The following is a 17,334-nucleotide window of genomic DNA, read 5'->3' as shown; positions in this document are numbered from 1 at the left end:
ATATCACATGCAAGCAAAATACTGCTGAAGATCATTCAAAAACGACTAGAACAGTACATAGTTAGGGAACTTCCAGAAGGTCAAGCAGGATTTAGAAGATGCCAAGGTACCAAGGATATCATTATGACTTAAGATTAATCCTGGCTAAAAGTAAAGGATACCAGGAGAACATCTATATGTGCTTTATTAAGGGTATTTGACCATGTGGATCATGACAAGTTATGGCTACCATAGAGTCTGGCATTACAATTATTTGCTCAGCATACAGATTGAATTGTATTTAAATATCAGTTGGGCCTGAGGGCTTAGTGTTATGTTTTATTTTGGAGGAACATTCTCGGCTGTACTCCACTCTTCTGTCAAATTGACATTCTGAGGTAATCTGGGTGTGCTGTGAAGCTGAACCTTGCACCATTGGGGGGTCAAATGCTATAACGGCTGCCCGTGTTTGGTGGAGCTCCCAGTTTAAGACAGGTTTGGGATGCCTTTGGAAACTCTATGAACCTGGAGAAACGATAATAGTTACAGAAAGGCTTCTGTCCTTTGGTTCATAGGGTCGCTATGAGTTGATGGCAATCAACAACAACAACACACAGAATAAGTGCTATGATACCCTTATCTTGAAGATAAGGAACTCTTTCTTTATTAGTAATGAGGGTAAAGGAAGGGGAATAACATTAAATCCTTCATCTACTAAAATAGTTCAGACATGTTCTGCCCACCCCTAAAACTTGGCGGTTCCTTCTTTTATCTATAATAAATGGTTCCGATGTAATTTTAGATCTTCCCTGAACTGGAATCCCATCTGCTTACACAGGAAAATTCCTGCCTTGAAAGCCATGGCATCAGCCTCTACAAAACCGAAAGAACGCTATTATTAGTTTTTAGTTAATTCAAAGGCTGTTACTCTAAAATCAAAAAGTTCTTTTGAAGTCCTGATTCAAAAGCAATGAATTTTAAAATAACTTTTTTTCCCTGTTCATAACATTCTTACACTCTGGGAAATCAGAAAAACACAAAAATCCATATTCTATTACCATAGGTACTGTAAATGTTGTGGTGCATTTCTTGTGACATGATTTCTATGCCGTTTTACAATCTATCAATGAAAAAAGAATGCAAAAGGTGCCTTCTTGTTCTATGAAATAATCTGTATCAAAATAGTTTTTAAGTTTGTAAAAATTCTATCCAGCAAGTAAATCTAAAATCAATTTGCCTGCTTTGTTTTGACCAAGTTTGCAGGCCTGGATAGGTAAGTGCTGCATTGTATTGTAAATGTTACACGTAGATAAGATCCTAGACTCAGTCTACAAAGACAGAGACTCGAAAAGTATTTAAAACTCAGTTAAAAGTTTTTCCAGTGGAGAGGAACTGTGAACCTTTAAATTCTTTCCAAACTATGAGAGATTATCTTGGAAAACCTCGTTTGTGTTTAACTCATTCAGGTGTTCCCAAAGTTCTGAGAAGCGAGCAAAGGTTAGCAGCAAAGAGGATGGTTGCCGTCACAGGAGGAGACTGATCCGCAGAGACCCCACTTCGAGCACGTTTCACTGCCCATGGATTTGAAAAAATCAAATCTAGTAATTTTCCGGGTAGGCCTCGCGCGTACCCCGTAGCTCTCTGACTCCTGGCTCGCGCCTTCCTGGGGCGCAGGGCCCCTGTACCGAGCTGACCCTGGCGCCTTGCGCTCGCTCCTCGGGCGGGTCAGTCTGCGCCCTAAGCGCGCGCTCCCGGCCCGAGTCTGGATGGCAAGGCTACACTGGGAGGAGGCACTGGGGATCCCGCCCTGCCCCGGCCACCCCGTCTCCTCCCCACCCCCTCAATCGGGAGGGCGCAGGCGCAGTGACCGGAGTGCCTGCAGCAGTCCCCGCGCCTGCGGTCGCACCGAGCCACCACCGCCACCGCCACAGCGCACCATGGGCCCGGGTCCCCGGCTGCTGCTGCCTTTCATTCTGTGCTTGGCGTTCAGCGCGCTCGTGCCCTTTTCGGGGGCCTCGAACGCCCGCAAGCGAGGCCCTTCAGTGACAGTCAAGGTGACCGAGCGGCGGGCAGCAATTTCCCCTTCAAGCTGGCTAGGTTTGCGGTGAAGGTGGAGGGTGCTTTGAGAGCTGGCACTTCTGTCTCTGGGGCGGCGCAGAGGGGACTTGCCAGGGTGCAGCAGGGCGTTGTTAGGTGAGAGGGGGCTGAGCGCATGCAATGAGGCAGGGCTTTCAAGGGAGATTTCAGGGGTTCTCCAGTCACCCCAGCTGATTGCATTTAGTTCCCCGGGTCGGTGACCCGATGATCCGACGTGACCAGCCCGAGGGCTCAAAGGGGCTTCCGGAACCGGCGAGCCTTTTCTCCAGGAAAGGGGCAGCCCAGTACTTCCTTCAGCGTGGCGGGGACTCGGGAGCCAAAGCAGGAAGAATACAAGAGGTTCGGGGGCGGGGAGGGGGGTGGGAAGGAGGAGGCCAAGACGTGTCATCTCAGCGGCGCCCTTGTAGCCTGTTGCGCTCAGCGGATATCACAGTACCTAGAGAAGCCTATGTCATTGGGGCTGGGGTACGGGTGGGAGCATCCATATAGGGATTAAATGTCTCGCTTGGGTAACAGGCTGCTTCCTCCTGTACCGTAGAACTGCCCTTCCCCTGACAAAAAGTTGTGTTCTTAGATTTCAAATGCTGGTAGGCCCACCCTAGCAACAGCCTCTCCATAGTGATCCCAGGCTAGTCATTCTGTGTCTGCCAGTGACCACATCTTGACAACTTCATCCTCCCCTCCTTACGTTCTTTTTGCTCTCCTTTCCCCCTCTTTTTTTCAGAGTATTTCCCCTAGGTTAGAAGATAATGGGAGCATGCAGGAGGAGGCCAGGAGAGTGAGAGAGAATTGCATAGGGCCCAAGATCACCACTTCTAGAAAACCCATTGACACTCCCCCCCACCCCCCATTCCCGTGATATCCAATCATGCAAGGGAGTGCAGGTGAACGTGGTTTTACTAATCTCTCAGGTGAATTTTCCAGTAGAAAAGAAGCTGTTTAACAAGCAGAATGTCTGAATCTTCTATCACAAACCCACTAGAGGGGAACATAATGAGGGGAAATGGAGAGACGTTCCTGAGGGCAGTGGTGGTCCAGTGGTAGAATTCTTCCCTTAAGTGAGGAAGATTTGATTCCTGGCCATTTGATTCCTGGCCACCCATTTGTCAGTGGAAGTTTGTGGGCTAATATGAAGCAGAACAGGTTTCAACAGAGCTTCCACACTCAGACTAGGAAGAAATGTCTGGCAATTGGTTTCCAAAAATCAACCATTGGTCATATCCCCTTGTGCATGAGATCACCCTGAGTCAGGGGCAGATACTAAGATAGCTAACAAGAGGAAGGGAAGGTTTAGCCCAACAGCTGATGTTACAGAAGGAGAAATCTGAAGAGCAGTTTGGATAAATCTAGCCTAACAGTTTTGAGAAGCACTTATTATACCCTCCGTGCTTGGTCTTCTGTGTACTTTGAGAAATAGCTCGTTAAGGTCCCAGAACTTAATAGAAATCCTTTTGAGTCTCTTGAAATAGAGGAATGAAGCAAACACACGGGGTCCATGACCTATGGAATCAGCAGTTGATTAACAGCAAACAAATCATTATAAATGTTTCTGAGATGAAAGAAATGCACAGTATCAATGAGTAACATTTCAGACTACCTGAAGGATGAGACAGCCAACCAAGCAAAGACTGAGGAGGCAAAGGGGACAGTGTGCAAAGGAAGCAATCAGTGTGCTCACAGAATGGAGAGAAGATTGATGTAGCTTCTGCATGGGGTTCAGAAAGAGGGGTGGTTTGATGTGAAGAATAGACAGCAAAATCACGCGGACCTTTAGACCACAGCTAGAGGTGAGGCTTATGAGGACATGGTATGCAGTGGGAGCTCTATTCTAAGTGCAGCTGGAAGAGCTGTTGGGTTTTAAGCTTGAGGATTGCATGATGTCATATGTGCTTTTGCAGATTTACTGTGGTCACCCCTTAGAGGCCATTAAAAGTTACACAGCAGAGACCAGGTGACAGTGGCATGGATTAGGGAGGAGATGGTGGAGTTGAAATTGAGATACATTTTGTAGGTAGATCTGACAGGACTTGACGGTTTAGATAGTGAGGAAAATGGAGTACGGTTGCCAGACAAAGTATAGGTTTCTCAGTTAAATATGGATCTCAGCTAAGCAACGAATGATTTTTTTTTTTTAAAGTTACAAATATGCGCCTTGAAATGTTTGGAGACAAATGTCATCTGGAAAGCTTTTTTCAAAATTCTAATGTAGCAACTGACTTCTGGGCAATTAAATCCTCTTCTCAGGTTGCAAAGATGAGTATCTTCTCTCTTTAAAGCATTCCTAGTGATTAAAAATGTGCAGTCTGGTTAGGAGCTACTGAAAGAGAGAGGATAAAGCTGAATGGTGGGAGGAGGTGAAGAGTTGTGCATCTGAGACCAAGTCCAGCACACTGTCACTGAGACCAGGTTTACATGTGCTGTGGTGACTTAATGTTAAGAAACTACACTCCAATCCTGAAGGCATGCAGTTCAAACTCACCAGTTGCTCCATGGGAGAAGGTTAAGAATGGCTTCCCATGTGATTTGCTGCTTCTGAATACCCACTCGATGGCATACAACAGCTACTCTCAGAATTGCCATTTGAAATGGCATCTTTTATTCTCCACTCAAATTTTTCAGTTTCAAACTGTTAGCAGTTTTATCTTGCTTGAATTCACAATCAAGACTCTTGGCACCAGCAGGCAGGAAATCAAAAGACTAGTTTCTTTAGGAAAGTCTACTGTTAAGATCCTTTCCAGAGTGATAAAGAGCATAGATGTCAGTCTAGAGACTAAGGTGCATCTGATGTAGGCTTTGGTCTTATCAGTTGCTTGCTATGCATCTGAGATCTGGACAGTGACCAAGGACAACAGAAGAAGAATGTATGCCTCTGAGTTGTGGTGCTGGAGAAAAGTATTGAGCATACAATGGACCACCAAGAAAACAAATCTGTCCTAGAGAGGTAAAATCAGGTTGCTCCTAGGACACAAGGGTTTTGAAGCTCTGTGTCATGTACTTTGAACATGTTGCCAGGAGAAGCCAGTTGTTGAAGAAAAACATGCCTGAAAGGTTGGAGGGTCATCTCACGAGGGGAAGACCAAGGTGAGATAGATTGATTCAGTGACTGTGGCAGTGAGGTCAGTTTTGTTAGAGATGGTGAGTTTGGCTCAAGTTAGCGCAGGGTTCAGAGCTACAGTTCATAGGGTCCCTATGAGTCGGAGTTGATTCAACAGTATATAACAGCTTAAACAGATTTCTCAAATTGCAAAAACTTATTCAGATTCAATTGTGTGGAATTACCTTTTCAATGAACTCTTAAACAGCTAAATCCATTGGAAAACAGAAACATTAAAAGTTATTTCTCTGAGAACAGGAAAGTAAATTAATTGGCCCCAGTTCCAGTGGATTGTTTGCCCCAGCTGAGCCCTTTCTACTACTTCTGATTTCATTTCAAAAAAACTATCTGTAAATAAGCTCTAATGGCCTCGTGGTAAGAGGTTGAGCTCCAATCCCAAAGGCCCACAGTTCTAATCCACCACCAGCTGCACCGCAGGAGAAGAATGGGCAAACTCTTCTCTACCTTTCCAAACACATGAAGGATCAGCTGAGTCAGTTCCAACTTTAAAGTGCACCACCACCACAACAACATCTATAAATAAAGGAGAATGAGGTTCTGTTCTCAACTCAGCTACTCACCCCACTGCAGGGTCAACCTGGCCGCCTCCTGCCCTCACTGTTAGACACTCAAGTAGAGGCTCTGCCTCATTAGACTCAAACCCACTGAAGTGGTGCTAGAAGCCCCTTCATTTCTCAGCAAATGCCAAATACAAGGTCAGGCACTGAGTGTGTGAACTAGCACTGCCATCTTTCCAGCTAGAGTTACACATTAAGGCTTGCAAGCACTTGTGTAGAATGTAATGGCTAAGAGGTCACAGCTGGGTGACCCTGGGCCAGTTGCCAGTGTTCGAGGCTCAGATTCATCTTCTCTAAATGAGGACAGAAATAATGCCTGCCTGGGAGGGGTTTACACGTGATGAAACAGGTAAAGTGCTTAGCTCTGTGGTCCTTGTTTTAAGAAGTCAGTCATTAAGGTTATTTGTGTTACTCTTAGTTTTCTTCCTATGATAGCTCAGCCCCAAAGGAAACAGTCACCTTTATTTTACAAAATTGTGAATTATTTCAACTTGAATCTACAATCAACACCCTCAGCACTAGCAGCCAGGAAATGAAAAAAAAAAAAGAAAACACCACCAAAACCCAAACCCCCCAAAAAACATATTACATTGGGAAAGTCTACTGCCAGGGACTTCTGCAAAGTGCTTAAGAACTGTAATGTTAGTTTGAGGACTAAGGTGCACCTGATCTAAGCCATGATCTTTTCATTTACTTGCTACCCAGCTGAAAGATGGACAGTGAATAAGGATGAGAGGAAAAGAGCTGATGCCTTTGAGTTGTAGTTTTAGAGAAGAATGCTGGAATATCCCATGAACTGCCAAAAGGACAAACATGCCTTGGGAAGGTGCAGCCAGAGTGCTCTTTGGAGGCAAGGATGGTGAAGCTTAATCTCAGAATCTTTGAACATTCTGTTAGGAGGATCCAGTTCTTGGAAAAGAACTTCATGCTTGAAAAGGTGAAGGGTAAACAAAGGAGGGAAAGACCTTCAAGAATATAATTCACACAGTGACTATAACACTGGGCATGAGGATGTCAGAGTAGATCAAGATGGCACAGGATAGGGTAAGTTTCGGATTTATTGTTCATAGGGCTGCTTTGAATCGTTGGCAACTCAACAGCACTTCATAACAGCAACAGTGAGAAATTGTGGTACATTCACAGCATGGAATACTACGCGGCACTCTTCACGATTTCGAAAATTACTACATAACTGGGGAGGAATTGAATAGCATTATGCTGAGTGAACTCAGTCTCATAAGGACAAGTACTGCATAATACCATTATTGTAGAAATAATTGTAGGCAACTAGTATAATGTGTGTGAGGATCCAAGCAGGAAAGGGTGGGAGCAGAGGGTTAAGGATGAGTCGGGGGGGAGGATATCATAGGGTCACACAATTTGGTAGGTGGAGGGAAAGGTGGATAAAAAAAGTGGGAAAGATTTGGCGGGATTTTGAAAAGACATGGTAACGGTGAGCATAGTTGAATGATGATTCCTTTTCTAACACATAATGAATGGAAATGATTGTATGAAACACAATGTGAATGAAGGGTAGTGTGAAACACAACATATGTGAACTTTATAAGCAAACCAGTATAAAATAGAAATTTAAAAAAACAAAACATTTTGCCGACAAAGAACCACAGCTCAGAGTTTAATTAACTTAGAGGTCCCATAATCAGTAAGAGTGGAGCTAGATTTGAAAATAGCTTTCTTGGCATCATTGGAACTCGGTATCTTCCTAGTTACTTGGAAATGGAAGTAGGATCATCACTATACAGCGTGCATCAGGCTGTGTAAGAGCCTTTTTTCTCCTTGCTTCTTCCCACCTCAAAACTCCATACTTTCAGATTACTTTCAAGGGCATCCTTGTTTTAAAAAACCATTTTTATACATTTTCTTTCTTTTTCATACAATTTATTTACATAGTGTGTCACTCATGTACATAGTGCTTTATGCAATTTTTCATTTATATTATGTTTCACACAATTGTATAGATTATTATTTTATAATTAATTACTATTGGCCTATGCCTATTATTACCTCATCTTTTTGAGTCCCCACTAAATCATTTCAGTTTCTTCATCACCACTCCCTAATCTATCCACTAAACTCACACTTCTTTTTCTACCCCCATCCACTCCTGAACATTTAGAAATCGTACTAGTTATCCTTTTATTTTTATAATAGTCGTATGCAATCTTTGTCCTTATTAAACTGAGTTCATTCAGCATAATGCTCTCTAGACTCACACGTGGTAGATAGCATTTTACAAAGTCATTATGCCTAGTGCTGCATAGTATTCCATTGTGTGATTGTACCACAAATCTTACCTCATTGGTTTGCTGATGGACATTTGGGCTGTTTCCATATTCCTTCTATTGTGAATAATGGTGCTATGAACATCGGTGTACATTATCTCTGTTCATGTCTCAGTTCTCATTTCCTTGGGATATATTCCTAGCAATGCAAGATCTTGGTCAGATGAGATTTCCATGATAAGTTTTTTTAAGAAACACGAAACTGACTTCCAGAGTGGTGGTAACATTTTACAATCCCATCAATAGTGTATGAATTCCAATTTCTCCACATCCTCTCTAACATTTCTTGCCTGCTGTCCTGTTAAATTTTGCCACTGCTACTGGGGTGAGATGGTATTTCATTGTAGTTTTGATTTGCATCTTATTACCAGTAATTTGAGCATTTCTTCATGTGTCTATTGGCCATCTTATTGTCTTCCTTTGTGAAAGTCTTTCCAGGCCTTTTGCCCATTTTGTGATTGGATTATTAGTCCTTTTCTTGTGGAGGTCCTGTTGCATTCCATAAAATTTTGTTGAGACATTTGTCTGAAATGTCATTGCCAAATGCTTTTTCCCAGTCTATGGGTTTACTTTTCACCCTGGTTTTGAAGCATCTAGGTGCTTAATTTTTTTTTTAAGGTGCTTTATTTTTAGAAGATCCTTCTTGTTGATTGAAAGTCGAGCACAATTCATAACGACCCTATGAACAAAAGGCTTGAAGCTCTTCTCCAACTATCTACATTTATCAAAGTTCATAGAGTTTCCAGAGGCATGTTATTTAGGAAGTGGATGCCACTCCCCCTTCCAAACCTATCATAATGTTATTGTGTTATATGCCATTGAATCATCTGTGATATATAGCGACCCTATGTACAGGAGCTCTGAATCCTTCCCTGTCCTGAGCCGGTCTCACTAATTCCAACACACAAACTCCCAGTGCCCCAGTTACTATATCAATCCATCTAATCCAGTGTCTCCCTCTCCTGTGCTGTCTATCAACCCTTCCAAGCATGATGTCATTCTCCAAGGACCAATCTCTCCTGGCCAAGTGCCCAAAGTCAATGAGGCAGAGCTTCAAAATCCTAGCCTCCAAGGAGAAACTTGGTTTCACCCTCTCCAAGTCAGAGCTATTTGTTTTCTTGACAGTCCATGGTATGTTCAAGACTCTTCTCAGCACCACAACTCGAAGGCATCTATGCTTTTTCTGTCATCCTTAGTCATTGTCCAACTCTCTGAAGCATAACAAGCAATTGAGAAGACCATAACCTGGAATAGGCGCACCTTTGTATCTAGACTGACATCGTTGCTCTTCAGAACTCTGGAGAGGTCCATGACAGCAGATTTTCTCAATGCAATTCATCTTTTTATTTCCTGACTGCTGATGTTAAGAGTGTTGATTGTGGAGCCGAGCAAGCTGTAATTACTAACAACCTCAATCTCATCTCTATCTATTATGGTGCTGCCAATTGGCCCAGTGGTGAGAATCTTAGAAGATCCTAGTTGTTGATTTTGTCCACTCTTGGTTGTGCATTTCTGGCTATATGTCCAACCCTTATTTATAGTGCTTCTAAATTTGGTCCCATATTGTCTCTTATGATCTTTATGGTTTGGGGACTTTTGTGTGTGGTGTGAGATGTGGATCCTGTTTCAGTTTTCTGCAGGCAGATAACCAGTTTTGCAAGCACCATTTGTTGAATAGGTTGTCGTTTCCCCATTTAGTAGGTTTTGATTACTTGTCAAATACCAGTTGACTGTAGGTAGATAGATTGATTTCTGCATTCTCGGTTCTATTCCATTGGTCTCTGTGTCTGTCGTTGTACCCAAATCATGCTGTTTTGGTTACTAGTGCTATGGAGTAGGTTTTGAGATAAAGGGAGTTCTATGCATCTCACTTTATTTTTATTGTTCAGAAGAGTTTTGCTTTTTCAAGGTCTTCAAGGGCATCCTGAGGAGGTAAAAAGGAAGAAGGTGATGATGTTGTAAACTTTTGTGCCCATTAAACCCTGCCAAGGTCCATGATGGAATCTAAGTACTACCTCTCCCAGGAAGCTCATCCTGACCCCCACACAGAATTACCTGACCCTCTCTTGTATTATAGCTGCGTGTGCGTTCCCCACCTTCTCGCATGATAAATTGCTAGAGGCTAGGAATGTTGTAACCTCTCTCCTTGATTCCACAAAGGGCCTTGTCGGCTTGTCAGCTTGTTAGTCGATGAGCACTGAAGAATTTGTGCCATCCAGGGATTCTAAAGAGTCATGCAATAATAATTGAATAAACTTTATCTTAGGCTAGGGAGCTCTGGTCGCATAGTCCATAAGGAGTTGTGCTGCTAACCCATAATAGGCTGCACATTTCTGGCAGTTCGAAACACTAGTGGCTTTGGGGGATAAAGATGGGCAATGTCCTCCCTTGCAATTTACAGCCTCAGAAGCCCAGTGGAGGGTCTGATAGGTGTCTGTTCCAACAGAGGGCAACAAGAGATCTGAGGCTAAGGGAGCGCGAGGGCGGGGAGGTGCTACTCCATAGTGAGCTTTGCCGATAACCCAAAGGCTGCACGTCTGGCAGTTTCAATTCACCAACATCTCCACAAAAGAAAGACTCCCCTGCTATTTACAGTCTTGGGAACCTGCTGGAAGATTGCTGTGGGTAGAAACAAACTTGATGGCAGTGAATGAATTATTTCCTTGAAACTAACAGAGGATAGGAATTCACTTGTACAACTTATGCCCCTTGCCTCCCATAGGCTTTGACAAATACTTGTAGGATAAATAAGCTTTGATTTTTATCATTTGCTTTGTTATGTTGTTGTTATGTGCTGTTGAGTCATTTGTGACTCATTAACAACCCTATGTACAATAGCCCTAAGCCCTGTTCTATCTTGAGCCAACCTCATTGTCTCTGACACACCTACCCTCATGACCCCAGTCATTGAGTTGATCTCATCTGGGATCTTCCTCTCTTGCGCTGCCCATCCACCCTTCCAAGCATGAGGTCCCTTCCTTATGAAAATGGAAGAGTTACTGTATTTGCTTATACTAAAATGAAACAGAGCTATTGAAAGAAATGCCTGTGCTCTCACATTTGTGTTGTTATTGTTGTTGCTAGATACTGTTAAGTTTGTCCCAACTCATAACAACTCCATGTGATAGAGAGGCAGGTATAAGAATCACGGCAAATGAGACGCATTTCTTTCTTCACGTTCCCAGGCTGCTCTCCTGGATTTTATTCTTTTCCCTCTAAACATTCTTGGGATTTATTTTCTCTTTATTTTAAACATGTGGAAGATTTTCACAGTGTTTCTCAAGCACTCTAATTCTCTTTATGGTACTGCTCCATTACTGCCCATTATTGAATTTACACTTTGGCTCAAAAATCCCTCTGGAAAGCTCACCTCTCTGTGGCACCAGCTCCACGCTGAGCAGCCTTGGGCTGAGGCGTTCCTGTCCCAGAGCCTCTGCTGAGTGTCCTCTTCCACTGTATTGCCACATCTCAAGGGCAAGGTCCTTTATGCATTCTGGAAATCTCTATTAAATAAATAATAATAAAATTTGTGCTGCTTTGGCCACGTAAAAATTGTAAAATGCCACATGGAACACTAAATATCACATCACTCCATGACAGACGTGCTGATGTATTGGCAGAAGCTCTTGTCTGAAGCTAAAGCTTGACAGTCTTTACTTAGTGATTTTTCTCAACTGTAAGACATCTTTTTTCTTTGACAACCCCTCTTATATATTTTTTAAAGCCATTCCTGAATGTCTCCCCCCCACCGCCCTTCAAACAGTAAATTGGTTCATATAATCTAAACTCACTAATAGAATGCACTTTGACTTCATGGCCTTTTCAAATCTATCTCCAGGTCCTCTTTGCATAGTGATTTGTGAAGCACAATATGCGTAACTTCCTTTTTGGATGAAGTAGTTAAAAAAAAAAAAAGGTCCATGGAGAACATTTAAGTAGATGACTCACACTCTTAGATATGTGTTCCCTTTGGCTGTTTGAAAAGTGTATGACAAATAAAGAACACATCTTACTTCTGTAACTTTGGGAACTTGACAGCTGAACTCAAATCTGGTTGAAGAGAGTAAGGGGTTCCTTCAAGGGCCCCACATGCGGTGTTTGCTGTAGGTCGGGTAAGGATGGGGAGCTGGTGCTTGGGCATGAGTGGTAGGCCTTTTTGAAGCAACGTTGTGTTTTCATCATCTTTTTTTTTTTACTTTATCACAACATTTTATTTTATTTCCTTCATAGTACTTATTCAGTCGGTATGCTGAACAAATAATCCAAGAAGCTGGACAGTATGATGAAGAATATGACATTGGATTGAAGGAAGATTCACTGACAACCTATATTGTTGTCAAGGACCTCTTTTTTAAAAAAGTTATATTTTATTAATTTTAATGAACATTTACAGAGATTTTTGGATTTCCATTCATATGTTGTTGTACTTTTCTCCCTGCCCACCCCTCCCCTCCAGTTCGCTCTTCTCTTTGAAAAGTAAAAGAAAAATTCCTTCACTGGTATACAATTCCCCTGTCCCAAGTACACTCCACTGTGCAACCGTTTTCATCATCTTCTGTGGTCCTCTTGACAGCAGACATCAATTGAGAACTCATTGAGAATTTGTGCTGTTCAGAACAACAAAAAGAAATAAATCTGGATACTTAATATACTTTTTCCTCACCATTTCCCCCCCTCCTGGAAAGATTAGGGAACATTTCCTTGTAAAACAGCAACAATTTCTACTTTAACCTTGTCCACAAAGCTGGGAAACTAGAAGTAAGGGTGGTGTTTGGAGAATTTGAAGCTGGAGGGAGGAGCAGAACTCTTCCAGATTGTATAGGCTGACTCGGACATCATGGGTCAAATGCTAAACCCAGTTCCAGTATTGTGCCTGGTCATAAGTGGTGCTCAGTAAATAATGCTGAATGAGTCTGTGTGAGAGAAATATGCTCTTAACATGGCTTTTGAGCCCCTTAACTTTGTATCATGTTCTTTCACAACTTTGTTACAAGAAACTGATGGCAAACCTTTTGTTTATGGCTCAGTTCTCAGATTGCTGTGTTTGACATATCTTGTATATATGACTTGTCCAGAATATCGCCTTTTACTCTTTCAACAGGTCTTCTTTGATGTAATGATTGGAGACAAGGATGTTGGCAGAATTGTGATTGGCCTCTTTGGAAAAGTGGTGCCCAAGACTGTGGACAATTTTGTTGCTCTGGCAACAGGAGAGGTATGTTTTAGTGTATTTACTGTAACTGTTCATGATGTTGGATCTTCCTTCTTTTAGTCCAAGTAGAAAGATATCTTCATGGAAAATAAGTATTTGATTAATAGTTGAGACGAACTGGTGACATTGTCTTTTATTTCTTTTCCCATAAACTCTATATTTACAAAATCTTAGGCGTCCAGAAAATGAAGGAACTAGTTGTTCAGCAGAAGTACACATAGTTCTTTACCCCCCTCCATTAACCTTTATATCTGAGGTTTATCACACCATACATGTTCCTTACTTTCATATTTTATTACCATATTTGATCAACTCCTGATAAATTTCTGTCAAAATCATTACTGGGACCTAATCAAGTTCTATAGATATTTTGTTTAATTTTCTTATTTCCAGATGATTTATCTTTCAGTGTGGGTTGTATCTACTTGTATATTCAATTGAAATAATCTCTTTAGAATGGATATGGATATAAAGGAAGCAAATTTCATCGTGTCATCAAAGATTTCATGATTCAAGGAGGAGACTTCACCGCTGGAGATGGCACTGGCGGTAAAATTCTCTCTTATGCTTTCTTCCTTTACTTTATAACCAAACTGAACTTAATACAGTCCCCCCAGGTTGAATGCTAGATTTAGGGAGCAAAGTTTTTAAGACAACTAATCTAATTATTTCAGAGAGGAAAAACTTTTAGGGACTTCATCTACCAAAATCTTAGTAGGTAACGAATAGATGAGTCTTCCTTATTTTAATGTATTGGTTTGATGCTGGAGGTCTTCCCATAGTGAACATACATTAGTTGGGAGAATATTTTGCAGTCATTAAAATGCTAGACTGTTCGTACGTAGCAGCAGTACAGGAAAATAGATGTCATGGGAAGAAAAGTTAAAATATGAAATCTCTATCCTAGCAGCTAAAGTGTGGCTGCTGGTGGAGCCAGCCTGCAAGATCTCATGCTAGAACGGCAAGGCTTGTTTTTAGGTGGCGAAACTACAGATGAGCTTACCCATGTCTTTCATTTTGCTGTCAGCCTTTTAAAGAATTAAAAAGCAGTTACTTGAGTTGTCAAAATGCCAATATGAGCACAAAATTGCAATTGACTGAATAATGCTTGTCTTATCTATGCAAAGTTCACGTTCTATAAAGTGTATCTAGTGAATCCTTGCATTGAAGATTAGAGCTGTATGCAGCTCCATGGGCTGTTTCCCCTCAGAAATGCAAGTTCTTTTCCTGAGCCCAGCCTGTACATGTGCTGACCCTGACTTTAAATTCACTTTGGATGTAAGATTTCTAATTCGAGCAGTGCTCATTTTAGAGGGCTTCAGATTGCTAAAGTTAGGCCATTTACAAGCACTTTTACATTTTCATATTTATTACAATGGTTTAGTTATTTGTAACAAAACCTGTTAGTTGTCATAGTCAATTCCTGCTCATGGTAGCCTCACACATGCACAGTAGACCTATCCCTTGGAGTTTTCTCCCTTTTGAAGCAGAGAGCTGTTTTTCAGGGTACCTCCAGACAGGGATCGCTACCATCCTTCTTGCTAGTAGTTCAGCTCCTGGTCGTCAGTGCCATCTCAAGAGTCCCAGAATGAAAGTATTGGGGTCATGGACTGTGGAGTTGATTCCGACTCGTAGTAACTTCAGAGTAGAACTGCTGCCTAGGAATCCCTAGATTAAAACCTTTACAGAAGCTGATCCCCAGTCCTTTTCTTGTGCAGAGCTGCTGGTGAGTTCAAACCACTTAACTTCCGGTTAGCAGCCTACCACTCAACCATTGTACCACCAGTGCTCCTTATACCAGGAACAAAGCCTCCTTTAAATCAATCTCATTCATTCATAGGGAGTGGATTCCAACTTATAGTGACCCCAGGGGACTTAGGGTTATAGTGTAGGACTGCCCCAAAGGATTTCCAAGGAGATAAGTCTGTATGGAAGCTGACTACTACATCGTTTACCCACACAGTGAAAGTTGGGTTTAAATAACCAAGTTGTTGGTTAGTAGCCAAAATACAATACCACTTCACTGCTAGGTTTTTTTATAACAACAAAAACAAAAACAAACAAGCAAACAAAAAACTTACCACCACCCCAGACTTACTGCCATCAACTCAATTTTGACCCCTAATGACCCTCCATCAGGTTGTCGAGGCTGCAGCTCTTTGTAGGAAGAAATTGCCCCTTTTCCTCCCAACGAGACACTGTTGAATTTAAACTGCCGACTTTGTGGTTAGCAGTGCAACATGAACACACTAGGCCCTCTTATGCTTGAAAAGTGCTTGAAAATGGCCTAAATTTAGCAGTCTGAAGCCCTCTAAAATGAGCCCTGGTTGAATTAGAAATCTTACATCTGAAGTGAATTTAAAGTCAGGGTCAGTACATGTACAGCATGTGCTTGGAGAACTTGCATTTCTGAGGGGAACGGCCCAAGGAGCTCCTTATAACGAAAATAGCTACCATATAATACTTTGGCCAAGTACTTTGTAAAGATGCAGGCACTCTGGTCGCCTTCTGGTGAAGAGTTGTGTGGCCAACCCAAAGACCCAAATACCCCAGCTGCTCGGAGGGAGAAAGAGCGTTTCCTCCCATGCAAGTCTGTGCCTCTGAAAACCCACGTGAGCAGGTAGAAGGCAGCTCTGATGCAAATGGCAGTTGAGTTTGAGTATTGAAAAGATTACTTTTAGTTTTTGCCAAAAAGTAGAGGGATGTGTAATGGAGCAGAACAATGTGTTCTGGTTAATCTGGTTAATGGCATTCCCTCAGTTCTATCATCCTACCTTCATACCTGGGAGCTCAGCAGGTATGGTGTATGAGCTTCCTCCATCTTCCGATTCTGTCTCTGTCTCCCTTTACTGCCCTGTGTAACTGTACCTTGAGTTAAAATTGTCTGAGTGTAGATAGATGATAGATAGGTAGGTAAGTAGGTAGATACATACATACATACATACATAACATACATACACAGATAAGAATTTGTATTTAGTTATTTCAGAACCTAGTCCCCTCCTTCATTAAAGAGCTAATGTATCATCTTATTTAGGCCCTTCACACAACTTTATGCTGCCTACCTTTCCTCTTCCCCACTTCATACTGTGTTCAATGAATAGATTCCACTAGAGTTTATGTTTCCCTTTGAAGAGTTTGCAATCATATGACATCTGTTGACTCTCCTCTTTTTTGTTTGGTCCCACTCAGGTATTAGCATTTATGGTGAGACCTTTCCAGATGAGAACTTCAAGTTGAAGCATTATGGCATTGGATGGGTCAGCATGGCCAATGCTGGGCCTGACACAAATGGCTCTCAGTTCTTTATCACCTTGACCAAGACCTCCTGGTTGGATGGAAAGCATGTGGTATTTGGAAAAGTCCTTGATGGGATGGTAACTTGATGCTTTTATTTTACTTTTAAATGTACTTATTTTTATTTCAATGAAAACTTATAAATACATGGATTTTTTTATATAATCATTCATTTCTATAACATTGACATTGTCATTGATCAATTGAATTAATTATAACTCCTTATGATGCAGTGCCTTTACTTTCTTGCAGCTTATCTATTTATTAAGTTTTACTCCCCTTTCCTCTTCTTCCTATTTCTCTTATCCCTCCAAGGTTGATTCTGTATGATATCTTTACTTTAATCTTAAGATGTGCTTGCTAAACCCAACTCCACTGTTGTGGAGTCAATTCTGGAGTCATAGTGACCCTCCATTGGGCTTCCAAGGCTGTAAATCATTGCAGAAGAAGACTGCCTGTCTTTTTTCTGTGGAGCAGCTGGTGCATTTGAACCACTGACCTTTAGTTTAACAGTACAATATGTAATGTATTATGGCACTGTAGTGCCTTGATTGCTAGAAATCTGTTATTTTACCCTATTGGCCTCTTAACAATTCCTGGAACGCATAAATATTGACATATTAGGCATTGGAGAGATGAGATGGACTGGCATAGGGCATTTTGAGTCAGATGACCATATGATATATTACTCTGGAGATGAGAAGACAAGGAAAAATGGGGTTGCCTTCATAGTAAAAAAAGTTATTTCTAGATCCATCTTGAAGTACAACATTG

The 17,334-nt window shown here is 41.8% G+C and overlaps 1 protein-coding gene across 1 annotated transcript in view; it reads left to right on the top strand.

Annotated features, from left to right (window-relative positions):
* Nucleotides 1-1,874: 1,874 nt before the first annotated feature.
* Nucleotides 1,875-17,334, top strand: part of PPIC (peptidylprolyl isomerase C (cyclophilin C)) — a 23,192-nt gene continuing 7,732 nt past the window's right edge. The window contains exons 1-4 of the mRNA XM_006886026.1: nt 1,875-2,033; nt 13,153-13,266; nt 13,719-13,812; nt 16,456-16,640. Coding sequence (XP_006886088.1) covers nt 1,917-2,033; nt 13,153-13,266; nt 13,719-13,812; nt 16,456-16,640 — 510 coding nt within the window. The 5' untranslated portion in view covers nt 1,875-1,916. The remainder of the gene's footprint in view (nt 2,034-13,152; nt 13,267-13,718; nt 13,813-16,455; nt 16,641-17,334) is intronic.

This window comes from Elephantulus edwardii, unplaced genomic scaffold (assembly GCF_000299155.1).
Source record: "Elephantulus edwardii isolate Elephantulus edwardi_28Jun2011 unplaced genomic scaffold, EleEdw1.0 scaffold00046, whole genome shotgun sequence".
In the NCBI taxonomy this organism is placed as follows: Eukaryota; Metazoa; Chordata; class Mammalia; order Macroscelidea; family Macroscelididae; genus Elephantulus; species Elephantulus edwardii.
The sequence above is the reverse complement of the archived record's forward strand: the minus strand, read 5'-3'. Positions and strand labels throughout refer to the sequence as shown.